Source organism: Semicossyphus pulcher, unplaced genomic scaffold, assembly GCF_022749685.1.
Source record: "Semicossyphus pulcher isolate SPU_LCO1_2020_fin unplaced genomic scaffold, fSemPul1.0.p SCAF_18, whole genome shotgun sequence".
NCBI lineage: Eukaryota > Metazoa > Chordata > Actinopteri > Labriformes > Labridae > Semicossyphus > Semicossyphus pulcher.
In genome coordinates this window covers 21,527,629-21,555,347 of record NW_027211691.1, presented here as the reverse complement: position 1 = coordinate 21,555,347, position 27,719 = coordinate 21,527,629, and the positions used below count along the sequence as shown (strand labels likewise).

Here is a 27,719-nt window from a genome sequence, read left to right as displayed (position 1 = left end):
GATCCCGAGGCGTTCCCAGTCCAGCTGGGATATATAATCCCTCAGCGAGCTCTGGGCCAGGAAAACCTTAAACGGAAGGCGCCCAGCCCAGGAGGCATCCTAATCAGACAGCCAAACCACCTCAACCGGCTCCTTACCCTCTCTCTAAGGCTGAGTCCAGACACATTTTGTTTGCTGCTTGTAATCGCGCCATCATTCTTTTGGGCACTACCCAAAGCTCGTGAGCACAGGGGAGGGTTGGATGGTAGATCGACTGATAAAACGAGAGCTTTGCCTTCAGGCTCAGCTCCCTCTTCACCATGACGGTCCGGTACAACGCTCGCATTACACCAACCCGTCTACCAATCTCACGATCCATTTTACCCTCACTCGTGGACAAGATTCCAAGATACGGGAGAGAACCAGGGCCCCAGTCTTAGAGGTGTATACTAAAAGTTGACATAAAAAAAAACAGTTTAATTATTACCAGGTTTATTGCAGTTGTAAAGCAATCATGAAACCGACAAGCACATACGTATAACATTAGGAATAGAAAAAACATTTAGATACACGTACACACAGAGATGATTAAAGTTACATGATTAAGAATGTAAAGGAAATCTTTAACAGCTAATAAATAGCATGCGTACAAATGTAAAGGCAGTGATGTGGACCACTCGAGATGCGTGTGCATGTTTCAGTAAATCATGGCCACTAAATTTAAGGCATTGGGTTTCAGGCTGGATTCATGTGGATGATCATCATTGCACAGTTTCGGCATAATTATACAGTAAACGAGCTTTTCTTGTTTACAATTTGGCTGGAAACAAGGGGACACACCTGAAAGGGAGATTTGACACATCGGTCGATCTAAAGGTCTTGTGGTTTTGCAGGTTTTGGCCGAGTAGAATTTTGCATTCAATTGATATTACTGATGATTTGTTACATTACAGATGAAGAGACATTTAAATGCACGTACAGATACATACAGTAGTGCCTGCACTAAAGCGCTTTGGTCAAGTGTGACACTGTATGGAGCTCAAACACAGATTCAGTCAGGCCTGCACGCACAATGCAGAGACCAGACACGAAAAGGCACTGAGGAGAGATCAAGATAGCAGAGCAGGGCTGGTAGTGTGCAAACAAGAGTCCTCCAGAGTTGTGTATCCCATCATGCATCATCTTCCGAGCGGTCGTCGCTCCTCTGTCTCTCTCGCTCTCTGTGCCGCTGGATGGCCCGCCACACGCGGCAGAGGACCCCGCCCCTGATGGGACAGAGAGTTAGACAGACAAGATACTGCTGCTCTGTGCAGGCCCTCATACAGCCTCAGTCGGCTCTGTCCCTTTAAGAAAGACCGCCCCTACAAGCATACTGATTGGCCAGCTGAGGCTGCACTTTGTGACGTCACAAAGTGCAGCGTGTAGAAAAAACTGTGTGAAACCTGGCGTTCACAGCAGCCCGCTCCAACATACTTTCACCTACAGATTTAAAACTTGACCCACGTTTAGTCTGGACATCCAACATTGTAACATTAGAAATATGTCTTAAAATGTGAAACAGCATAATACCCCCTCTTTAAGTGTGTGTGAAGGAAGACTTCAGCTCCTCTGGAGGCTGATTTAACCTTAATGCTCCTTGATGTTGCAAATGAAACTGATGACTCACAGGCCTTCTGATTAAAGCACTCAGTAACTGATTATCAGTTTAGATCCGTGAACTGAAAACACGTGCGCAGCTTGTTTTCAGAACCTGTTTGATGACACGGCAACAAACAAAGACGTGCCATAAAAGACTTAAGCTGATTAGATTGTTGTTGGAGTCAGTGCTTGTTGATTTAGCATTTTGTGGTTTCTTCTCTTGACACTATAAGATACGAACAGTTTATTTTACAAACCTTTGCAGGTATGCAGCCTTGCTTTAAAATCTGCAAGCTGTGCTTCAGTAAAAGCAGGTTATTTAAACAGTTGCTGACTTTGCAGTGAGTTAGCCCGGAGCTTTGTAGGCTATGAGCTGATTTACCGTAGAATGTAAATGTATCTTTAAACCTGTTGACTTTGTCTGAATATCTGCACATATTTTTTTAAAGATGAATAAAGAAAAAACACTACTAATGAGTCACATGTCAGCCGTCCACAGTAGCTTGATTCCTTTCTGTCAAATGTGTTTGTGCAGGAAACGGAGAGGATCGATACCGTAGACGTAGACAGCGGAGGTCATCTTTGGTAACGTCATTGAGAATGTCAGTCAGTGTGTACTCCTCCAGCACAAACTAGAAAGCAACACACACACAACCATTAGTTAAAAAAAAGGCTCTACATAATGAGCTTCATGATACTTCAGGTGTTCAAAATACTCAACCTTATCTACGGTGTCAGCGTCTGCTCCCTGCTCTTTCAGCCAATCGGTGAGCTGCTTGTCCGGCTCGTGGTCCGCTGGGATGTGGAAGATGGAAGGAGGTGAAATGTCTGTTAAAAAAAAAAACAGTGTCTTCACCCACTGGTGCATTACTGAAGCCGAAATATGGACTCCGCCATGTTGGAGCCAAGTGACCATATTTGGATTTGAAGGTGGAGCTGCAGAAAAGCGAGGGGTTGGCAAACGGCAAGTTATCAAAGCTAAACAGTCCGTGGCTGATCCATTAAGAGGAGCTAGTTTAACATCATGTTTCCCACAGAAGAGATGTTACGGTTACTGCCTCAAGTGGCCACTCGAAGAACTGCAGCTTTTGGCACTTCCACATTAGCTTCATTTTTCTTCCCAGCTTGATTACTGCATTTCCCTTTTCACCTGCCTCACTAACCTCCCTTGCCCGTCTACACGTGATCCAAAATGCCGCCGCTACTACTGACCTCGGACCAGCCGGACAACTCACATTCACACCCATCCTCTTCTCTCGACACTGGCTCCCAATAGAATTCAGAATTCCTTCTTTTTTGTCTTTAAAGCCCTGCACAACCAAGCGATCTCCAGTAGATCCCTCAGGTCCTCTGACCAGGGTCTACTTGTTGTTCCTCGTGTACGACTGAAGACAAAAGGTGACCGCGCCTTCGAATCTCTTGCTCCGACACTTTGGAGCCCTCTTCCATCTCATATATGTTTTGCGGTTTCAACTGATGCTTTTAATAGTTAAAGACATATTTTTTCAAGTTGGCTTTTGACCATGTAACATAAGTTTGTACAATTACAACTTTGTGACATCGCTCTGTGAAAGGCGCTATAACAAATAAGCTTTACGTACTTACTTACTTTACTAACTCACCGGAGGTTGCCGCTTTGTTTTTTACCTGGTGGTTTGTGCCTGACTCTGACCAGCTCCAGGTCGTGTGCTCTCTGCTGCAGTGTGGCCTTCAGGACCTGCTGGTACTCCTTCTCCTTCTGCAGCAGCTCCTCCAGCAGCCTGCAGGGGGCACCACAGCAACAGTGACATCTATTAAAATAAGCCGTAGATCTCGCTGGAAAACAGCATGGAGGGCTGGGATGGATAGCGGGTGAGAATACGACAGAAATGTAGCAAGAAGAGTGAAATTATTCCGTTTTTTAGATCAATTTAAATCTACAAAAAAATGGGGAAAAGTTTTTAAATATATTTTTAAAAAAAAAGAAACCTTGGAGCTTTTAAGGCCATGCATGAAACATGTAGACATGTCAGCATCATGCTGTCACAAAGATCAAAGAAGAGGCAGGGGTTGGAAAGAGACATGGATGCTACAGTCAGAGGTATTATCACTTGACTTCATCATTCAAAACCAGATGGATCACCTCAGGGGGTTAAAATTAAGCAAACAAATATAACCATTAAAAGCCATTTCACTATAAATACCAACAACCGTCTAATTTACCCAATTTGTTCAGCTCAGCAATTGTCACCAAATCAGAATCATCTTTGTTTCATTAAAAAGCGCTCAGTGTTTGCTTGATGACTGAAATCTGACCTCTTCTTATGTTCACACGGAAATAAAGACAATAAAACTCTAATGAACTGATCATGAAATGATAATGGTGACATGAGGTGGTGACGTCAAACAGCAATGCTCAGCGGCACACTGAACTGGTTTAACCGGATAATCATTATTGCTTCATACAGAGAATGAGAACCCTCTCCAACCACGGGTGGTTGTTTATATTGCTTCACCACTACCATACGGGTGCATACAACTGTCAAAAGAAAAGGTTTAAACCATGATTTGTTTACCTTTGTTACTCTCACAGATAAATGATTCTAGAGAAAGCTTTTCAATAGTTGCAGCCAGGATAAAAACCATACAGAAAAAAAGAAAGGCGCTCAAGTCCTGATCATAATCAAATGTGTTTAAAGCAACTCAGACTTTTTATCTGAGCGCTGATCTAAACAAAAATACCGAAAGACACTTGAAAGGCAAACGGTATGACACCTACAAGCTTCATGCGTGGATCAAAGCCAAGACTAAGGCGAGGCAACTTTCACTAAAGAAGGTTAAAACTGATGTTGATGAAAACTTGAGCTCTACAAGGGCTGCCTCTAAAGTTAATGTATCGTCTTCTCTCAAGGGCTCAGTGGTCACATGATTGCCAACTGTGTGTAACATGTGTAGCATTTAAATGCAGCTGTGCAATGTTCCCAGCTGGCAGCTCCTTTAGTTTCTGTTTAATCGGGCCATCATAAACTGCGGGGGGTGAACCAGGAAAGGGAAAAGGTTGGTATCAGCGAGGGCGTTTGGTATGTTCACTCATTCAACAATGGCTGCCTCCCCCACATTTTCATGGCCCCGTTGTGCTTCAAGCTAACTGCTATCAAGGACATAGCAACTGTTTCCAGGACATTAAAGACTGGATGGCCCAACACTTTCCGAAAGACGATGTTTGGTCCTTCTGACTCCACCAGTCAAATCTGTCATAAACTTGGCCCACTCAACGTGTGGAAAATCCTTTGCCAAAACCCTTGGGGCTGTTTTTTGATTCATTGTTTAAATCTGAGAAACAAACAAACTCTGTGTTCAGAGCCCGCTTCCTCCAACTGAGAGCCCTGGCTCAAGTCAAAATGTTGCTAAGATTCAAGGATACTGAAAGACTCATTCGTGCTGTTATCATTTCCTGCTTGGGCTACTGCAACTCCCTGTACGTGGGGGTCAGTCAGTCCTCCCCCTTACGTCTAAAGTATTTGCAAAATGCTTCTGCTGCAAGACAGCGTGAGCATATCTCCCCCGTACTCGCCTCCCTCCACTGACTCCCCGGTCATTTAGAATTCATGTTCTTGTTTTTAAGTTGCGTCATGGATTCACTCCCTCATACCTATCTGATCCTCTAATCCCTGACACCCCAACGCGAGCACTCAGGTCCTCTGAGCAGATGCTAAAGAGAAAATGTAACTTCAGTGAGACGTCTTCCTGGTGTTATAATACACGCTACATTTAATTCTTCTGTTTTTTTTATTATAAATAGGAACATTATGAAATTATGCGAGTCACTAATTAGGGCAGTGGTTCTCAAACTTTTTCTGTCATGCCCCCCTTTGGAGGAAGAAAAATTTCCAGGCTCCCCCGCCCCAACAAAATTGTCACAAATGGATCAACTTTTATTGAACGGACGTCAAGATCGTGACCATTCTTTTGACTTTTCAATTTCAATTTCTCCATCAGACTTTTTCAAACAGAAATATAATAAATTGTGCAACAACTTTTTCAGAGGAGCAACACTAAAGTTCAATCTGTGCGAAGAAAAACAACAAACGGCTTTTTGGCAAAGATGATGGCAAAGATTTTGGCGGGTCATTTTGTGCGCCTTCCTGTCAAAACATTAAAGTGCAAAAGAACACAAGGACTGCACATCATATCAAAACAATAACACATCATGCCATATTTGTGTTAGCAAAGAACTCCAGTGGCACGTGAGCAGGGTGTACGGTCTCCACGTGTCTCTCTAATTTGTTGGGTTTCATACGGTCAGCTGCCAGACTTTTCAGACATAAAACACAGACAGGTCTCTCTTCATCTCCGACCATATTTGCTGTAAATCCAAGAGCAAGATGAGCGTCGTCATATTTTCTTGACTCTCGTTAACGTCGGCCGACGTCTTTTTGTTGGTATCTGACGCGTCACCGGTTTTCCTGTAATATATGTGTCCATTAGGCAGTGCTAGACTTTTTCTCTGTGTGTGTTTGAACATGAAATCTGTCATGGAAATCACCAGGGCAGCGCGTTTGTGTACTGTGCCACCCGAAAATGAGTCCTGGTTGTCCAACGTCACTGAATCACTGAATTAGGGTCAGAGGTTAAATAAGCTTTTGCGGTTGAGGCTTTTCAAGTGGACTTATCCACTGTGCTCTGTTACCGCCTCAGTGTGTGCCAAACATGTGTCTCATATAGTCCTGGAGGAATGCATTTGTAGCATGCTCTCGTGTGTGCGCTCGTGTGTGTGCGTGTTCCTGGTGCCTGTGCGTGCTGGCTCATCTCATATTCACATGATGTGAGCGTGCCAACAGGTATTTTTTCTTTGTGTGTGCGTGAATGAATGTTTGTGCTGGAAAGTACACTATATAACGATATAACCGTATTAATTTTTTTTTGTCTGTTGCTCAATATTTAAGTCTGCCTGGTTGTTTGTTGAGCTGTATCATAAACAGGGCATGTTACATTTTGAGACTTTTATTTTGAAGGAGGTAGTTTAGACTCTTCAATGTTCTCTTTGCTTTATATTGTTAATATCCATCCATTATCCAGACTGCTTATCCTGTAAGGGTCGCAGGGGGCCTGGAGCCTGTCCCAGCTGTCACTGGGTGGAGGCGGGGTACAACCTGGACTGATTACCAGTCAATCACAGGGCTGACACACAGAGACAGACAACCTTTCACACTCACACCTACGGGCAATTTTAGAGTCACCAATTAACCTAAAAAGCATGTCATAGGGCTGTGAGAGGAAGTGAACCACGTATCCTCGGGGAGGACACATAAACAGAGGTGGTGTCTTATCCACGTCTGGTATGTGATGGTTGTTCAACTTAAACAACCTTTGTTAAAGTAGGACACTTAACAGGGTTGTGGCTTCAGACACCATCAATTACCCACTTACGTAATGTCATTTTATGTAATTACATCATCTATTAGCATACAAGTGACCCACAGAAGCTCCGTCAACTGTCCGTCAGTTTATAAGCGAAGATGCCTTTCGGGTGAGAGGTGTATTTTGGATCCAACCTTTGAGTTATCATGACCTGGATGAGTGAGAACCTTCACATAAAGTGTTGCATGTGTCTGAAAGATGCCACGCTGCTCAAAGACAACCTGAAGAACTCAACAACATTTTCCCTTACCTGTTGGTCTCCTGTTTGAGCCTCCCCAGCTGTGCGCCAAGTTGGTGATGCGAGCGCTGATGCTCCTGGGAGTGGGCGGAGTTTAAAGTGCTGGACGCAGAGTGGGTGGGGTCAGCCGTCGGCCCGGCGTCGTCGGCGTGTGGAGCTAAAACGGGACCGAACTCTGCTTCCTCTTCGTCCACTTCGTCTTCCTTCTCTGCTCCCTCGCACTCAGACGCTGGACCAAAGTGGGTCTGCAGCTCTGTGAGTATAAAGGTCAAAGGTCAAGGCTGTGACACATACTCGAGCTTATGTAAAGACTTAGTTCCTCATAAATATTTAACCCTGATTTTAATTTATAGACACGGAGATAAAGGACAGAGAGTTTTAGCGTGTGTCCATTAGATGAAGGGTAAACGCTCTGCAGCCATCTGATGTACCCACCTGGTATGAGGATGGTGATGGCAGCCTGCACAGCTCGGCGGATGATGTTATCCATCGCAAACATCCAGTGCGGTTTAATGTGATGGTTCCTGAGGACTTTGTTCACCTGAGGACATCACACACAAACACAGGAACAAGAGCAGATACTCAGAGGTGAGAGGAAGCTTCAGTTATCACAGATAATCTGATATGCAGGATTTTGTAAACTCGGCAGGAAGTTTGATTTTTGGCATGTTTGTGCAGGATTTTTATAGACGTACATGTGAAACATATCAGTCAAAAGTAAAGGGAATGTTTTCTCTGATTCCGCCTGTATCGTTTGAATGAAACTAACCATCTTGTCTGTTTTATTGAAACTCAGACCTGAGTTTAAATATTTGACAGTAAGAAATATGAAACTATTACTTACTAATAGTGGTGTTTTAAGAGGTTCTAATCCATAATCGACTGCACCTTTCTGTTATAAAACAACACATATATTTATATTTTTACTATATATATAAATATACATATATATATATATTTTTTTTACTTTTTTAAATTAAATTTTTTATTTGTTTATTTATTTTTTAGATTTTTTCACCTTTTATTAGTATTTTTTAATGTAATTAAATTTATTTTTTTCATTTTTTATTTGATCTTATTTTTACTATTTTTTTTCCTTTTTATTATTATTATTATTTTTATTACTATTTTATATTCTTATTTAATTTTTAATTTATATTTTTTATTTATATTCTTTTTTTTTTTACACAGAAACATTTTCTTGCTACGGTAAAAATGTTAAGTGTCTGTTTAACAATTGCGTATTTATTAAAATATACTCATATCAGATGTTTGTTTCAGCTTACAGCGTACAATAGTTCGTCATATAGAAACTATTTTCTTGTAAACCAACACATTTCTTCCACTACACCGTTAAATCCCTTCTTTAACAGCACTTTTAAGAGCTTGTGTGTACATTTCTAGTTGTGTACAGTGTGTGTGTGTGTGTGTGTGTGCTGACCGAGTCCTGGAAGCCGAACAGAACCAGCTGTATCTGGTTGATGGAGGTGGAGTCGAAGTCCAGGTCCAGCTTGAGCTTGGAGATGGTGGCGGCCATGACGCGCCTCTCCGGGGAATGGATGAAGTCTCGAAGGATGCAGATGATCTGCTTGATGTGTTCGACGGACAGCTGGAGCTCCTCACTGCCCTAAACATGCACATACATACACAATACATACACATGCACACGTTATACACACATTTACATGTAGAAGCGTGCTGAGCTACATAGCATAAATGTAAATTCTCATATAGCTTTATGTCATATGTAATTTGATACGAGTGCATTTATGTTATATAATATAGAGTTTCAGAATAATTAAACTACAAAGTTAAAAACTCTGCACATGGAGCATTAATATAAACTCTCAGGTACAACTAATACTACATGTGTAAAGGCTCTTAATTTGCCTTCAGAGTCTTTACATGCATGATTTTAAAACAAGGACTGTCGCGCCCCCTAGTGGTTTAATCAAAGAACACACTGTGAAGGACGCCAATGCGTGCTCCTTTTCTAACAGGTTAATTATACATGAGAAGAACTTCTCTGCGACGGTAGTTCACTGATAGGTTAGAAATGTCTTTCTTTATTGATGTCACCGAACAAAACATGTACATGCACACTGCCACACTGCCATAAACCCGAACTGAACGCAATTTACATAAAATAACTCCTGTTCACTTTAGCAAAATAGCTTTTTTGTGATGATTGTATTCCTCCACATTTGAATGTTATGCTGACGTTCTTACACATATTTAATATTAATCCCATTTAATCCTACATCTCCATAATTCACCGTCTCTAACGACCAGTTAAATACGGGTTCTTGAGGAACTACAGCATTTAGAATATAAAGAATAAATGCTCTTAAAATTTGTTTGCTTTTGTTCCTTTGTTGCACATCCCAAGGTCAGATCCATGGGAGCGTGTACGAGAATGCCAGTGTTTCTTCGTCATGTAACCACTTTGAATTTCCAACATTTTAGTCTCCTCAGTGGAGCCACACGCCTCATGACCCTCATGATTTATATTCTAACTCGGTTGCACTTTGACATATTTTGCTTTTGTAGATACATCTTAACCAAGTGTCATTTTTTTGTGATATTCTAAGTATATTTTTTATTTCAGGTGCATCCAGCTCTTGAAAGAATGAGTCCTAATCCTACGTATAGCAGCAGACTATAGTTTAGTTTGTTCATTCACATACTTTATGAATATGTTTGCTGGTTAGGGCTGTGACTTTTTCTTTGAACATTGTTTTTATTGAGCATTTCACATTTAAGGAAAATTAAGTAAACACAAATGACAGTTTAGATCGACATCGGCAGGGGACCACGTCAACAAAAACAACCCATCAAGAAGCGATAGTGTGCTCACGTGTATACATCTCACTAAGACCAAGAAAGTAGATCACATCACTCCAGCTCTGAGGTCTTTACACTGGCTCCCTGTCTGTCAGAGAATAGACTTCAAAGTACTACTGCTGGTTTACAAAGCGCTGAACGGTCAAGGGCCAAAATACATTTGTGATCTACTGACACAGTACGAACCATCCAGACCCCTCAGGTCGTCAGGGACAGGTCTGCTTTCTGTCCCCAGAGTCAGAACCAAACATGGAGAAGCAGCATTCAGTTTTTATGCTCCGTATATCTGGAACAAACTCCCAGAAACATGCAGGTCTGCTGAAACACTTTCTTCTTTTAAATCAGGCCTGAAGACTCACCTGTTCACAGCTGCCTTTTATTAAACTACTTTAATACATTTAATTTAATAACTATTCTAATTATTTATATATGCACTGTAGCTTTTACCCTTATTTTTTATTTTTATTTTATTGTATTTTTATATTTTTTAGTTTATCTTCACTTTTCTTTTTAATGTCCTGTTTATGATTTGTTTCTTTACTTTTGTTGTTCTGTGTAAAGCACTTTGAATTATCTTGTTGCTGAAATGTGCTATATAAATAAACTTGCCTTGCCTTGCCAATACCTATGTCTAAGTAAACATACACACACAGGCATGCATGCAAGCAGGCTGTCACTTTTCAATCTAAATTTGTTCGAACCTGGTGAAATAGTCATCGTTCGAGCTGTAAAGATGTGATTGAATTCAAAATTGAAGCACGGCAGATAATGCTCGAGTCCCAGAATGCTCTCATGTTTCAAGCAGTGCGCCTTGTATTCCAACAGATGGCGATAATACGCTGCCTGCTACAAACCAGAGGAGGAAGCTCAGGAGCCAAGCGCAGTTAACCTTTCCTGCTTCAGCGTCCCGACCGTAGTGAGGAAGCACAGGGGAGACTTATTGTTCTGCTCAAGGCCAAGGCAAGACACAGGAGCGCGGCTTGAGTCCTGAGGAGTCGTAGGCTCTATTAAGCACAAACAGCTTTAACTGTACATTAGTTCTGTTGCTTATACAGCTACCGATCACTCTTTTATTTGCTCTTCCGCTGCTCCGGTCCCGGACACTTTCGTTCTCTCTCACTCGCTCTACCTGCCCCGCTCTCACACACTTAAGTCTTCCCAAAACAGAGCTACGCTTCTAGTATAAGACCGTGCTACAGAACTGATCATGTCAACACCAACGCACCTCAGAAGCGCTGTACCACTACGTACCCAATATGTCGTTTTTGGCAGACAGCTATCGGGTCAGGGGGGTTGATGTTAGCGTAACATGTTGACAAGTGACAGCCCTATTGCTGGTGTAGATGGGAGCGAACACACAGACACACCTGGATGTGGTTCTCTTTGAGGTTGGAGATGACCTTTGCCTGGTCTTCGTTTAGGACCTTGTACAGGATGGCCCGTCTCTCGCTGTCCTTCTTCAGCAGGAACAGCCCGCCGTCCCTGTCCTCAGGGGAGGGGGGGGCGCTGCGGTCCTCTGACACCGAACCCTCATCTGGAACACTGCGACACACACACACACACACACACACACACAAACACACAGAGTGATCTCACTGCAATATAATACAAGACATCGAGTACACAACTGATTTACAGCTGTGTGACACCGTGTCCAGTTTATTTACAGATACAAGCCTCTCCTGGCTACTCTGTGTGCCCAGGAGAGTGCAGAGACAGCATGAGTCAGCGCGGCAGGAAGTGCGCGTACGTACGCACACCGGGTTGTGTGACGGTGCGTGTGTGCTCAGCCTCCAGCATAAGCTCATAAAATTATCAGAGCTCATTATATCAGTGTTGTAAAAGGCAACCGAGTGCACTGCGAGCACAATAAGGCCACCTGCCACCCAAATACACACACTCGGTTAAACACACATGCACATACACCTCTTTGCACTGTGCCAGCATGATTTTTATACAATAACATCAAGATTTTTATCTGTGAGAGTGTGCTATACTTTGTTTTTTCACTCCTAAAAGAATGCTATTTGGTTACTGTCCAAACAGAATTTACCAGGTTAACACCGGTGTGAGTCAGCAGTGTGAGTCAGCAGATTCTAGAAGCAGCCGAGACGACACAAACCCGGCTCGTCTGAGTGAACTCGCTACATGCATGCAGACACACCTCAGGTAGTTGGAGTTGGGGGGTTTGAGCAGGTTCTCCGAGCCGGAGCTTTTCTTCTTCTGGAAGAAAACATCGTGTTTGGAGTCGCAGTCCGGGCTCACGGAACCGTGCTCGCTGCTGCTGCTGCCGGCCGCCTCCCCCTGCAGCTGCACCGGCAGGGAGACGTTGTGGATGTAGTCTGTAGAAACATGAGATATGAGAAGAGAGGGAGCAAACAATAAGGCGTATTGTTGTAGCCATTTATTAACTCCTACAATCTCTACACCTAGGAACATCAAACAGAAGCTGTTTATCTGAGAGTTTATGTTTTCACCTGATGGTTTGAAGGCGATCTTGCTCTTCTTGCCCTTGGTGGTTTGTCTGACGAAAGTGTCTTTGAGGAGGTCTGAGGCGATGGCTCTCTTGTGAGGGTCCGGCTCGAAGCAGCGCAGGATGAAAGACTTGGCCTCCAGGGACAAGGACTCAGGGATCTCTGGGTGGATCTTAAACATCCCTACCTGCGACACGAAACCACAGAGGCGAAGATAAACTGAATGGTCTGGAAATTTCCTTGGCACAAATAACATACCAAATGTTAAAGCAAACAGATGTAGAGGATACCCACCTTAAACATGGCCGCCTGTGGCTCTCCCAGTTCATGAAAGGGAGGTTTCCCAGTAGCCATTTCTATAATGGTGCACCCCAGGGACCAGATGTCAGCTGGGGCCCCGTATCCTCGAGGGCCCTTGTCAATGATTTCTGGAGCCATGTACTGCAGAGTCCCTGCACACAGAAAGGAGCAGATAGTAACCTGGAACAAACCATCTCTGAGAGATAAGGACATTTGCATCACAAAAATGGACTATAATAAATGAATGTGTCTGGACAAGTTTCAGAAACTGGAGAAACCCCGGTTTGAAGTAATAATCTCGAGGATTTTCCTTTAAATAAATGTCTGTTAAGTCTCTACCTATCGCTGAATGAGGTAACACAATGGTGATTGAGCCTATGGCCCACTGAGGAAAGCCTTTATGTTTGCAGTATTACAGACTGGGTGTCTCAAGCAGCGCCCAGTTAGTGACGCGTTTTCCATCAGCCAGCAGTGGTTGGTCTGCCAGAGAGGGTAGGCGGAGCTAAGCGGCTGCTTTTCCGCTCTCTGCAAGTGTTGCGAGTAAACAGTAATCTACTATGGCTGAACAAACAAAGAAAAGATGGATGACTACAGATACAACTTCAACAATAACTGAAAATCCAAAGAAAAAGAAACAAACTCGATGCTCAGATGAAGCAAACAGTCTGAAAAGGAAAGCGACCGTCAGCCAGGAAAATCAAGAGTTACAACCGGAGCCGACCGTGGACGTCACACATGCGACACTGTCTGGATATCTGGGAAGTGTGCTCCCGCAATTACCGTTTATCGCCACAGGTGCCGCCAAAGAGAACGAAATTAGATTAGAGTATACATAGTTCACTTTTGAACTTGTGCTTACCATTTGCTTTTAATGCCAGACATTAAGGCAAAGTGGTTGTTCAGCATTCAGGGTTCGTACAGATTCAACCACTTTTCAAGCAAGGTACCTAAACCAGAAATTTCCAGACTACAGAAGTCTTTTTTTATAAATCAAAATGCACAAAATCAAGTTTAAGGATTTCCTTTAAACTAACAGTATTCAGTGTATCATGTTTGCTATTTTATTCTAACAACTGGACCCCTTCGTTTCTATCGCTCCTCTCTGAAATCCTTTTTTGTTAGCCAGCCAGTTTTCAGCAAAATGACAGCATGGGATGTTGTTGAAGGGATAAAAGACATCCCTGTTCTCTAGCAGGTACGATAATTAGCCAGCTACCTTCAGTGTGCACGCACGAACAACATCAAAGGTCAGAGGATGCATGTGCACACACAGAGGATACGGTACAGAATGACGATGTAAAACCCCTTTTTCATTTTGATGTCAGAAAATCTGGATCGGGTTTGCAACTTGTCCGAGACGCAAAATGACGGGCACGTTAAATTCGGATTATCAAAAGACTTTTGGTTTACACTGAGAAGATGAAACACCAGATTCGGTAAAAATGTATTGTAATCTTTGACTGAAAAAAGACTGAAGACATTAGAAATGTTCTGTCCGCAAAGTGAGTTCAGAAGAATTGGTTCATTAACTTGGAAGTATTTTGTCTGTACTCAGTAATTCGGAGCAGACTTGGTATTTGTGCTCGGCTCTAAATGCTGATGTAAGGAGACAGAGAGAGCTATAAAAAGGTTGAGTCACAGGAGAAAGAGGGAAGCAGCAGAGGAGAAACAGACAAGGACACACACACTCACACACCTGCTAATGAAAGGTAAACACCCTTCTGCCTCTGCTTGATTAGCTAATCTAATTACACACCCTGCTGGCTGCTGGAGAAGGCCAGATGGCAGATGAATGTGCATGTTTGTATGCGTGCACACGCACACTCGCGCTTGTGTGAGTGTTTCCATAGAGGCTGATAGCAGCTCTTGACATTTTGAGGGTCATTTGATATTTACACTCATAGTCTGCAGCATTTCTATGACTCCATTTATGCAGTGCAGACTGGATTACCCGCTTGTAATGGGGAAGTTTCTTTTTTCCTCAAGGCCATTACAGAGGCACTTTATCCATTCTGCTTTGTAGTAAAGCTTTATACAGGGTCATATTTGTAGTTAAGTGTTCTTTACATAAACATAACAACAGCATGTATTGTATTGGAAGAAGTAAGTTACCCGTGAATGTCTCTGTACAGGGGTTGACTCCTGCCAAGCGCTTAGAGGTACCAAAGTCTGAAATCTTCAAGACACCACTGTAGGTGTTCACCAACACATTGTCACCCTGATGGAGAAACACAGAGAGAAAGCAGGTTTACATAATGTCAAGACCCTAACATAGCTCACATAACACAGTATTTAGCATAACATGCATTAGCACTCGGTTTTTAAAACAACAAAATGTTTGGCTTAAAATCAGGTCCAGACAACTTTATGGAATGTTTGTATTAGGGGTGGCAATCACAGGGTGAAACGATACAATACAATGTGATACAATACAATACAATACAATGCGACATGATACGATGCGATACGATGCGATACGATGCGTTATAATGCGATAGGATGCGATAGGATGCGATGCGATACGATGCAATACGATGCGATAGGATGCGGTGTGATATGATGCGTTACAATGCGATAGGATGCGATAGGATGCGATACGATACGATGCGATACGATGCGGTGTGATATGATGCGTTACAATGCGATACAATGCGATACAATGCGTTACAATGCGATGCGATACGATGCGATGCGATACAATATGATACGATGCGATCCGATTACAACTGTAAAAATAAATTAGGACTTGCTGGCTCATCTCTTAACTTATTTTCACCGCTGTCCGGCATTATCCCACTGTCTTCTCCTTCTTCTTCTTTTCATCCTGCTGTCAACTTCTTCTTTGACAGATTAATTTCTGTTCACATTATCCTATTTCATGGCATAAGCGCCAACGCAGGGAGTCATGAAGTAGTGACGCGGTGAGTCCAAATCGCAGGGAAATCTGTTTAGAGCGAAATTTGGCGCCAGCCTATCAACAATTGTAACGCACAGGTCCAGACGACGATATATTGCCGTATTGATATTTTGTACCGCCCCTAGTTCGTATATTATTGCCTAAAGCTTCAAGGTAAAATAAAGACATAGTTACCTGGCTGTAAAACGAGACAGTAATTCCAAAAAAGCAGTAACAATCAAAAATGTTAAATGCTTTCGTCATGGATTATACGTTACTTGTTCAGTGCCTGCACCAACCACTTCAGAAACCTATCTTCCTCGCTCCCTCCCTCGCTTGGTAGCTAGCTTGGTAGTAGCTGACTCACGATAACGGAAAGATGACGCACAGCTAGACATCAACGCCTCTAGCTAGCTAACTTAACTAGACCTAACGTCTTAGAGGAGTCTATCATTGTCATTTGTTTCACCTGGCACAAATTTGGGTTTTTATCTAAAGACCCTAAAAGACTTTTTTAGGAGAAGTCTTTACCATCCACATTAGCACAACACCTCAGGGATGCTACACTAGATCAATACAGATAAGCTGTTCTTGTTTAAGGTGCTTTCTCACACCTTGATATCTCGGTGGACGATCTGGTTTTCGTGCAGGTATCGGAGCCCTTCCAGGATCTGCCGGGTGTAGAAGATTATCGTCGCCTCCTTCAGCGGGCCCCATTTAGACCTCAGCAGCGCAGAAAGGCTTCCTGGAGAAAGGAGAGAAGGAGTGTCCAAAACCTATCATGAAATGGGAACATGACCAGGCAGTTAGAGAGACCGCCCAGTAACCGAGGGGTCACAAGCATGGATCTCTGAAACAGGCAACTCTTCCATCATCAGATCTGAGCTAGTTTCTGTAACAAGATTATCCGTCTACCTGCATGAAATCAAATTAGAAGTAAAGAAGAACACAGATTTGTTAAGGTGTTTTTTGAGAACAAAATTGAGTTCCCTAGGCTTGATAGTTTTCTAAAGTAGAAGCACAACAACACACACACCTCCGGGCACTTGTTCCATGAAGATCTTGATGTATCCGTTCTCGGAGACGGAGCCCAAATACTGAACGATGTTCCTGTGCTTCAGGTACTTGTGAAGGGCGATCTCTTCATGAAGGGGCTGGGAGTACCTGATTCACACAGGGAGCAAAAGCAAATTCTGTGACAATAAAACAAAATTTAAACACAATTTTTCTCCAATTTTCTTGAATGTAGAACAGGATCTACCTGCTGTCTCTCTCCGGGATCTCTTTGATGGCGATTCGGACCTGATTGCTGAGGTCTCTCCCAGCATACACCACTCCATACGTGCCCCTTCCTAACACCACCCTGTCCCCTGTCTCATTGGTGTCATACTCATACTGTAACACATATTCTTCATCAGTAATCTCATATGTTTGTAGTAAAATTTGTTTAACATTTATGCCGACACTCTCTGACCTCCAGTGTATCTCCGTCTCCCTCCCCTTCCAGCTCCACAGAGTTCCCCGTCCCGTCCGTTATCATCTCCTTCACCATGGAGCAGAACCTGAAACACACACACACAACCAGACACAGACAACGTCATTATTTCCAAGCCAAGGCCGCCGGGTTGTGTCAAGACGATCGCACATACAGAACGTACTTTACAAGCACAAACGCAGACAAACACACACACCTACACAGACACATCAAGAGGTGTGTGTCCTCACCGACCGCACTGCTCCTCGGTGGAGAAGTAGATCTGGAAGTCGTCCGAGTTGTCGTGGACGTAGAGGAAGCAGCAACGCTCGTCGAACTTACTGATACTGCAGATGAGAGGGTTATAGTATGAAAACTTGGATACTTTTATATCGTCTTTTTATGTAAAAAACTTGAAACATATATTAGAATCATCCTTTAAAATTACTACCGTACAAAGTTGGCAACATTTTGGTTTCATTCAGAAAAGCAGTGAATCAAATTTGGCATACAACACTTGCTTTATGAACGCTTTTGCTTTTTTTAATTTCTTAATTAAGAGCATTAATTTAATTTGTACATCTTAGAATAATTAACCCCAACAAACAGTGTAAAATCTACTTTGTGTTATAGCTGTATTATGTCCATGATGCTTACGTTCCACCTATACATTCATACCTGATGCCTTTGATGGACATTGCAGTGAAGTTCCACTCATGGATCCCTTTCTGTAATGACAGTATCATTCAAATTTGCACAGAATCGTTATATATTCAACTACTGTCAAAGCATTAGGAGGGAGGCACAAGAACAGAAGGAGTTTCGTCTTCACGACAAATTTTAACCGAATTTCCCCAAAAATCAGCAAATTAAAAAATACAAATTAAATTGCATTTCCACCCCCAACCATTATGCAAATATAAATAGAAAAAAAATGGTAATTTTTCCAAGATAAACAGATGGTAACATTCATTCTGATTGGGTTCAATTAAGCAATGCAGTCCAAATGATGGAAAATTGAGGAGAAAAGGGTTGGAAATATTACTTGATACTATGAGGATTTTCTGCCGTTTTGTGAAATTTGGATGAATAATAGTAAGAATAAAAAACATAACTGTATTTATATAGCACCTTTAAAAACAAGAGTTTACAAAGTGCTTTGACAAACAAGCAATCAGGAACAGCAGGTAAAAAAAAGAACCCAAACAACATGGCCGACAGCAAAACAATAAAGGCTACAGTCAATAAAAACAAAAGATGTAAAAACGTAAAACCACGGCAGAGAGGAAACAGAGGATAAAAGGGAAAAGGAATAAAAATCACTACGAGAAAATAAATGAAAAAGGAAGAAAATAAAACAAATACAACATAAACATCTCATAAAAGCAAGTCTTTAAGACGTGATTTAAAAGATGTCACTCATTCAGCGAGCCTATAAAGACTGGTGGATGGAATTGAAAAAGACAGCTCATTGTCAGCATTACAATGAAATGAAATGTTGTAAATTGGAGCGGGGTTAAGTGTGCGAGAAGGTGATGTTCTTACAGTTTCAGCTGGAGAAACGTGCCAGATTGAGACGTTCTTCTCCTCAGCCTCGTTGTTAATGGACACGTAGGAGGGCTGGTAAACTTTAGTTGGCTCCAGAATCAACACCTATAACAGAGAGATGTACAGGCACGTTGGTGTGCATCTCTACATATCTGAACACGTTTTGAGTGTATGTGTTTGTTTGTACTGGAAACCGAAGTCGATTGGTTGTGCGCTGTGTCGCCTCCACGATGATGTCCATCCAGAAGTTGAGTCTCTCCCTCAGGGGGGAATGTTCCACCGTCTGCTTCTTAAACCTCTGGATCAGCTGCAGGTTCTGCACCACTGACTTTAAATACCTGGAGGGAAAGGGACATAAAAACCAATCAGAGTTACTGGTTTTAATGAGCTAAATCACCAAAAGACCAGCAACTAGATTGAGGAGCGTCTCTTGTCCTGTGTAAATACTCTCGATTTCCCCTAATTGATGGGTGTTATTTGGATTATTTGCCGTGCTTACAGTCCTTGAAAGGAAATAGGAGCCATTTTTTATAATCAAAAAGACATTACAAAAATAAGAGGGAGACTTATGGATTGTTTGGAAGAGGGCAGTTGTTAACAGTGCCTTGGTTTCTTCCTTCTGAAATGCAGAAATGACTGAAAAACGCCTTCTCTCTTTACTTACTCCTTTCAAAGTACTCATAGTGTGTAAATGTGTACTACTAATGTACCATAACACTGCCGACAAAATATTATCTGTAATATCTTTACCAGAGAGGTGGCTTGAGTTTGAAGAGCTTCTCGGCAGCCTGAGTAGCTTTAGGGATGTCGTTAGCTAGCATGCTAACGGTGAAAAACTGTCCGATGTCCCAGTAGTTATTCATTTTCTCCAGGGAACCTTTGCGCCCCAGCAGACTGTTCAACCTCACACCTAAAACAACAGATTAAAAGAGGTCAAACATTGTAGAATATTTATCCAACTTCTTTTTTTTAAAACTTAAAACCAGTTAGCTTAATTTGATCAAGTAACCTGGCTAGCTTGTATCACTAAACTGTTTCTTTTAACTACTTAGCAGTACAAACAACCCAAAACACATCATTTCACCATGAGTTAATACCCTGAAACTCATCTACAGTAAATTTATCACACATGCAGTTAACAGCTAGCCATCTACATCAGCTGACACATTTAAAAAAGTTTGAAACGGGCGCATCCACTTTGAGATCGTTGCCCTCGCTTGTTAGCAATCAAGTGGGTCCTCTTACCTATTTTCCTCAGTTCAATGGAGCTCTCAAACTGTTGGCCAGCAACTATGAGGAGGACTGCAAGATTGATCCCAGAATAGAGAGTGGGCTGCAGCTCAAAGCCCTTTCTGTACCTGCAGGTGATACATTTATTTAAACACTTAATGTTAAGAGGATCTTTAGCATTTATTTTAATTCAGACATATTCATGAAAGAGGTGTGCAAAGTTGATTTATCATAATCTGACTGCGACCGACACATTAGAAACAGAGACATGTGTGTTCTCACCACTGTATAGCATTGTCCCTGTTTTTGGTGTCTTTGCAGTCCGAGTCCAGGAAGATGTCCTTGTATATCCGTCCACAGAGGCAGAACATGTCGGGCGCCGGATGCTCACACGACTGCAACACCTGCAGCATCACTCGGAGAGCCTGCTCCCTGTCACCGGGGCTGTTCCTCCTGCACACATACACATTTATTAATGAGAGAAAGGATGATAGGATACTGAATGTTTTTATAGGCCTGGGCTTGAATCCAGCTTCTGTGTGCACCTGTTGAGGGCGAAGGCGTAGTGGAACTGGATCATGGGCTGGGTGGCCAGATCACAGGTCGGTAGCATCTCCAGGGTCTGCACCAGTTTCACCATGGCATCATAGTCCTTGGAGGTCAGAGAAGGAGAAATGCCTTTCACTTGAATATTAGCTAAAGGTAAACTGTATTATATGTTTCTGCTGTATTGTTTTTGTGACTGTTTCTCCAAATGAAGACACTGTACCTGTATGTCTCTGTAAGAAAACAGCAGGTTCATGACGATGTCCTGGGTGAGGACCTCTGTGTTGTCGATTCGTAGTTTGATGCGGGAAAGCTCCTTAGCTAGCTCCTCTCCCTGGTACTTCTCTCGGGCCTTCCTGATGTCATTTAGCAGGGTGTCCTTAAAGGATGCACTGCAAAAGAAATACAGGGAGGGAGACAATAAAAGAAGAGAGACAATGACATGAAGGAAAAACAGGAAGAATTTTCTGGCACGTTTAGTTTTTGCTTTCCTACTTGTTGCCTTCATACTTTAATACTTTGTAGTTATGAGCATAAAAAAGATATAAAATTGTGTTTAATGTAGAATTAAAAACATCTTTAAAGTCTTTAATGCAACAAAACTAAACAAAACACTTTTTACACATAACTTCTGCTCTTTTTATCATGCATCTGCTGGCCCATTTGGTCAAGCTAACACGCTAACGCTAATTTAATTAATGCTGTTTTTTTGGGCCATACTAGAGACCCACCTACACTACATGTAGGTTTAATAATAAGTTTTGTCAGTGATTATGTTAATGTCTCCCACCAGGATGTGACGTGGATGTCCTTCAGCAGGCTGGTGAAGCGGTCAGTCAGGGGGACGCACAGCGGCCCCAGCAGGTTGTCCCAGCTGGGCTGCATGTACTCGCTGGCCCTGCGCTGGGCGTCACTCTCACAGCACATGTACTCATGGTTAGGAGTCACTATGTAGGGGATGAAGTAGTAGTTACCACTGGATGCCTGGAGGGAGAAAAGATGCGGGTGTAAAGTTGAAGACGCAAGGATTGTTTTTCAAAGGGAAAGGAGGATTTAGATCTGTGTCTGTGTACTGGAGGTGCTGATTATGATTCGTGTAGAGAAAATACAGGTAAATAAACGAGCTGGATGATAACACAAGGTGTTAAAGAACTACAGGAGGGGATTTTGAAGCGATGAACAAGGAGGATTAGTACGAGCATAGGAAAAGGGCACACCAGAGATGGTTCAGGAGCATCATGAACACCTACGCAAATGTTTGCACGAGTGATAAGGCTCACTTGGCTGTTAAATATGCAGAATGATAAAAATACAGTGCATCACTGGTCACTTCTTTCATTTGTTTTATATGTGTCTTCGCTTTTTGATTTCCTTTTTCTGTGTTTTTCGTTTTCTCCTCGGCCTCTTGGTGTTTACTCTCAATTTTCTACCCGTGTAGAACAATGTACTTCTTCTTCTGATTACACTTTTTGCACACTAGTCGAGAATAAGATTGCAAGGCTAGTGCTAAGGAAATTAGGATTACTGAGGAGTTTTACCAGTGCGTTGGGGAAGGCAAGGTTTATTTATAACCCTGTGTTACCTTAACATCCCCTCTGCAGAACAGAGCTACAAAAAAGCCATATTAAAAGGTTATAGAGGTTGTTTTTAGTGACTTATTAGACTGTGAAGCTAAAGTTTAGATAGCGTCCGCCATGTCCTAAATTATATCTAATGTCTAACTTATCTAATTACATATAAAATCCTTCTTTCGGCTTTGTGAGTTACATGCTGTTAGGGCTTGTTATTCACACCAAATTGCATGGGGAGGTCAGTGTTTTGAAGCCCATACTTCATGTTTATTGTTACTATTATTAGTGTTTAGGGTAAATCTCCCATCATGCCTTGGTGCAGCATGGTACCTACTTTATTGCGCAATCCAGAGCCTCTGTACTCTGGAGGCAACTGAACCCAGGGAAAACCTACTGCTGGAGGACGAGAGGCCTTCTCCACACACACATTTAAACACACGCACACACACACAGACAAACAATACAAACATGGAAAATCTGTCACTAAGATGAATAGCTGATATCATTGCAGCCTATTTTAGGAGTCTGCCAAGCGTGTATTTGCATGTGTGTTTTCATGTATATGTGCAAGTGTGTGTGTGTGTGTGACGGAAAGAGAGAGAGAGAGAGAGAAAGCGAGGGAGAGAGCAGGAGTGCATTTAGCTATGCATTCCTGCATGCATTGCGGGAGAGTACAACCGGTACTTGTCAAAAATATTGTTCCACAAATAGCACAACACACTGTGTGAACATAAATCACTGTGAAACACACACACACACACACACACACACACTGAAACTTACTGTATTTTTCTGTGCCACCATGTCCTGCAAAGAGATAAAACAAAGTGCGTGTGAGATTGGAATTCAAGACTGGAAATCAGAGCTCAAGTGTGCACGCTTAAGCTGTATTCTCCCATAACTACTTTCAAACAGCTGTTTCCCCCTGGCAACACAGTGCAGGAGTGACTGGACTGCAAACACTGACCAATATGCACACACACACACGCACACACACGCACACACATTAGTCTGTAAATAACTGAGTGGATCACTTTGTACAAAGGAGGTGCGAAGGAATGGCATCCATGAACTCTAAATACACCAGCAGGACATTCGAAGAGTTAAAGAGGTGTACGTCTGAGTCTGTGTGTGTGTGTGTGTGTGTCTGTACCTTCAGTGACTGGGCAGTGTCAGGGTCGGTGTCATGGTACAGGATTACGTTGTTGGCCATGTCGAAGCTCTCCCTCACACCCAGATGGTAAAACAAGGAGGGCTGCCGAAACACATCGCTCATGTCCACAACCGCGATGTCTGAGAGGAGGGAGGAGGAGGGATGTCAACGACCACGAGGGTGCATGTAGCGGTGGCGGAGACACAACAAGAAAACAAGTGCAGAAGCTCACACTTGAATATAAACCTGACATAAACAAGGACTGTACTTAGAGGGTGCATGAATGAAGTGTCGCCTACTATATAGTAAAGAAGATCCTGACTTTATTAGCAGCCATGCTAGGCTGAACTTTAGCGCAGCAGTGTTTTAAGCTAACTGCTAATTAGGGCTGAAGTCTGAATTTATCTCAATGAATAAAAGAAATAATTTCATGTTAACAGGTTATTCTCTTTCACTAAGCATTTTACTTATTGGATGGAGCCCTGGATACAATGACCATGCTTTTACACCATTATGATGTAATCAGATTTAGCCCAAGCTAGCCATTAGCTACCCTCAGATTAATTGGTGTCAATTAAGGGGTTTATTTTGGATTCAGGAAGGACATGTTGCAAACAGGTATTGTGTAAAACATGCAGAACAGCACATAAACATGCATGTCTATTTATTGCATAGTTTTCTCATAACCTGCAGGCCTACTGCTAATATCAGTATGCTAACATTCTCACAATGGCAATGCTCAGAAGTAATCCTTACCATGTTCCTTAACTGCATGATGACAATTTCTAAGTAGCACTAAACACGGCGTACAGCTAAGGACGGTTAAGTCATGCAGGTATGTGATCAACAATGAAAGCTGTATGTACAAAACTTTCAAGGCAATAAAACTAGAAGCTGCCAACACATCTCACAGAATGTTACCTCATGTTGGCACTAAAGGGGGAGTCAGCTGAATACCAAAGTTATTAGAAAACATGTTCTTGGAACCCAGCCAGTCCTCACAAAACATAATAGCAATACATCTGAATGTTGCTGCCAGCATGGCTAATATGATACATTCGAGAAAAGCAATCTAATTGACAGGTGTTTGCTCAACATGTTGCACTGTACCGTGTTTAAGTAGGCGTCTCTTGCGTGTCATGGCATGAAAACTACAGGTGTACCATCCCCAGCTCTGCATTGTGCACGCTGGCTCTGTAGCTTAAATGGTACAAAGCCTTAATTAGCGCTACTGATTCGACCTGTTTTCTTTAACCTGCTATAACAAGTCAAATGTTTTTACTCTTCCTCCCAATCATCCCAAACATAAACCAACCTTGCTCCAACCATTGAGACGTTTTGTCTCTGTTTGAGTTAAATATCATAATAATGGACAACAAGTAGATGGTGCAGTTGTGTCAGTAGGGGTCAAAGGTCATCATAAAATATTTTTTTATTGTATAGCCCTGCATTGTATTCCAATGCAAAACTTAAGCATTTATTTTGGACAGCTTACAGTCACTGAAGTTCATAATGTCCACACTTATACATTCTAACATATCCTCGATAGGGCTGCTTCCTTTATCTGAAACATACGTATGTAGATACTAAATGTGTAAAAGCTACACGTCAACAAGGCTGTGAGCAAATAAGGAACTGAGAATCTTCTCCACATGCTGTCACTTTGTCCCCTGAAAAAATAAAAGGTTTTCTAATATATTTGTTTTTACACTTTTAAGAACATCGCTTAAAACGCTGGAATGAAAGGTGTGTGAAAGTGTGTGATTTTGCATGTACAGGCTAGCAGTGTGCATGAGGGTTATGATTCACTCGAAGGCAAGGGGTTTATGTTTCAAACTGTCCTATAAACAAAACCACAATGACCCACCTGCAAAGAGCGGCTTCTGTGAGTGTATAGTTAGGTAATGAGTGACAGTACGACGGTATAAACACCAGTTCTTATGATAGTGATCAGAAAGTTGAATAACTACCTTCTTTGTCAGAAATTAAGAGAATTTACTGTCCGAAAGACATTTTTTACATAATGTCAAATATATTTAGGCTCCACTTTTTTCAATTGCATTTTAGTAAATGATTAAATTATGCATTGTCCTGTCTTTTATCTGGACCTTGAGTCTGTAATGAAGTTTAAATTGAGTTGAAGAGCCTTGTAAAAAGTACCATAAAACGGTGATACTTCTCAGAATTGTATTGATAGGTAATGTAGGCGACTTAAACAGCTTTAAAGTATCTGCATGCAGAACTTCCTACATGCAATAGGAAAACTTTGGTGTGAATTATGCGAAGAGGGCGTTTTTTTAACAAACGACACCAGTTTTTAACCCAACGACTCTGACCCGCACGCACTGACACACACCTGCATCGTAGAAACTGTCCAGCACGGATGTCTCTCCAAAGTCCAGACGTCCGAAGGTAACGGTGGTGAGCAGCGCGCTCTCGGAGTCGCAGGCTCTCTGCAGGCACTGCAGCGCTCCGGACTCCGGGCTGCTGGCCATAACTGCCTTCAGCCCGTCGTTCAGGACGTACACCACCCGCAGGGAGCGCTGCTTGGCCGGTGGGCTGGGGCTGGACACCTCGACCCTCTCCCGGTCGCGCTCCACCAGGCAAACCCCGGCTGAGTGCTCTCCTCCCATGTCGGAGACCTGTGTGCTCTGCCCGGAGTCCATAGCGAGACTTTAGGAAGTGTTTGTGATTTATCTCCTTCGTTCTCCGGTTATTTTCCACCTCCACCTCTCCTTTACTTCCTTTAATCTGTCTTCTCCTGTCGTGTCCTCCTCTCGCTCACTTGTTGCGCACCTGCCGCCGGAGAGGAGCGCGTCTGAGTTTGTCCCTCCGCATCTCCGCCTCATTAACTCACATCACCTGCCGATTATCTCGCACCAAGAAGCCCGCTTCAACCAGACTGGATACGGCCAGTTAAACGAGAAAGAGGAGGAAATGTGGAGAGGGGTGGAGAGACAAACATGCATCCAGAATGTACACCCTTCTTGGCTCTCGCTTTCAGTGCGGTTCGAAGTTTCCCATGGGGTGATCGTTTATTCAGCAGGTTACAATCAGCACCGTGCTGTCCACACAGTCTGAAATGTTATCGCCTCTGTGGTCTAAATATAAAGCAGTGTCGTCCTGCCCCCCTTCTCTAAGACAGTAGCCAAGTTATGTCTCCCTCATGGTGAATGAAATGAGCACTGCAGAGCTGGTCTGATTGCATTTCTTTCTGCTTGTAGCCTGCTCAGCGGCAACGGGATAAATCGTTATCATTTCACCACTTCTCATTGATCAGCGACTTGAAGACAATGGGTAGCTAAATCTGAAACGAATTGGGTTTTGTTTCAATTAAGCAATATTCTCACGTGAGAGGGAATGATGTTGTAGGCACTCGGCCAAAAGCGGCAAATAGTTGTAAAAAGTAATAACAACAGATTAGGCTACTTTTTGTTCCACCAACTCAACTAGTTCCACAACTTATCTGAAACTGGACTGTTGCCAAGCAACCCAAACCCTGCACTCTGTATGTGTATCTGTATTCTCCATCAGCACTCATGGAATGCCTCTTGTCCAATCAGATTACTTGGTCGGAAGTTAAAACGACGTATTCGATAACCTTTTAGCTAGCGTTAGACAACAGCTAACGTTAGCTTTTAAACCCCTTCCTTGTTAGCATTACTATTAGCTAGAAATTTACGCCCTTGATGTTTTTTAACTAAGGAGGGGCTGAATGTTGGCGTTAGCTGTTGTCTGAATATTGTGAATCTGCTCTGTAACAGTCCAATTGAATTAGCTAACGGACATACTGTAGTTACAGTTGTGGCTCGATATCCAAATGGTTGAAGTGGATTAATCATTTTTTGTTCAGCAGGACAACTTAATCTTAATCTGTAATCACATACAGAATTGAATTATGCATAAAAAAATTAAGCAAGACAATGCGACATAAAGTTGCCTTGAAATCAGTCATTCTTACACTACAGGCTAAAACAAAAGGAATATTGGAAAGTATAGCAATTTTGGTTTGGGATTTGAGGTTTCGGTTGCTTGGCTAAGTAGACATTAGAATCCGAAATAGGCCTGCTTTATTTAGCTAGTTAAAACATCCGATTCATATTGTTTCTAGTTTAACATCATATAGGCTACAGACATTTGACATGACTGAGTATCCAATACTTACCATTTATAGCCATTTAATGTAAACTACTGTAAAGTGTTTATTACTGAAGCAATGGTGTTTTTAGAATTTTCCAAATTGGCGGGTGCCATCTTGGTCCTTAATGAAAAGCCTTAACGGGATACAGTCATCGTTTATACCCACCCTACAAATAGGTTGGATGGAAATCTATTTGAACGTGCTGGGAACCAGGCGCAACTGTGAAAGTAAATAAAACTTGTGCTCAAAGTTTGGTGAAGTCATCAGGGTTATCTCAGCGTTACAAA

General features: G+C 42.4%; 1 protein-coding gene across 1 annotated transcript; it reads right to left on the bottom strand.

Moving 5' to 3' along the window:
• Positions 1-471: 471 nt before the first annotated feature.
• On the bottom strand, positions 472-26,357 carry map3k15 (mitogen-activated protein kinase kinase kinase 15). Its single transcript, XM_069667122.1, has 29 exons — positions 25,648-26,357; positions 23,292-23,431; positions 22,922-22,945; positions 21,358-21,551; positions 20,791-20,959; positions 20,567-20,673; positions 20,304-20,474; positions 20,037-20,149; positions 19,542-19,701; positions 18,979-19,129; positions 18,789-18,896; positions 17,922-17,971; positions 17,495-17,590; positions 17,244-17,331; positions 17,031-17,164; positions 16,806-16,933; positions 16,384-16,514; positions 14,986-15,091; positions 12,868-13,025; positions 12,577-12,760; positions 12,264-12,441; positions 11,467-11,641; positions 8,697-8,882; positions 7,691-7,796; positions 7,268-7,508; positions 3,265-3,377; positions 2,339-2,445; positions 2,173-2,249; positions 472-1,244 (listed from the first exon to the last, which is right to left on the bottom strand). Exons 1-29 carry the CDS (start codon positions 25,955-25,957, stop codon positions 1,151-1,153), a joined length of 3,999 nt encoding a protein of 1,332 aa, XP_069523223.1. The 5' UTR covers positions 25,958-26,357; the 3' UTR covers positions 472-1,150.
• Positions 26,358-27,719: the final 1,362 nt, after the last annotated feature.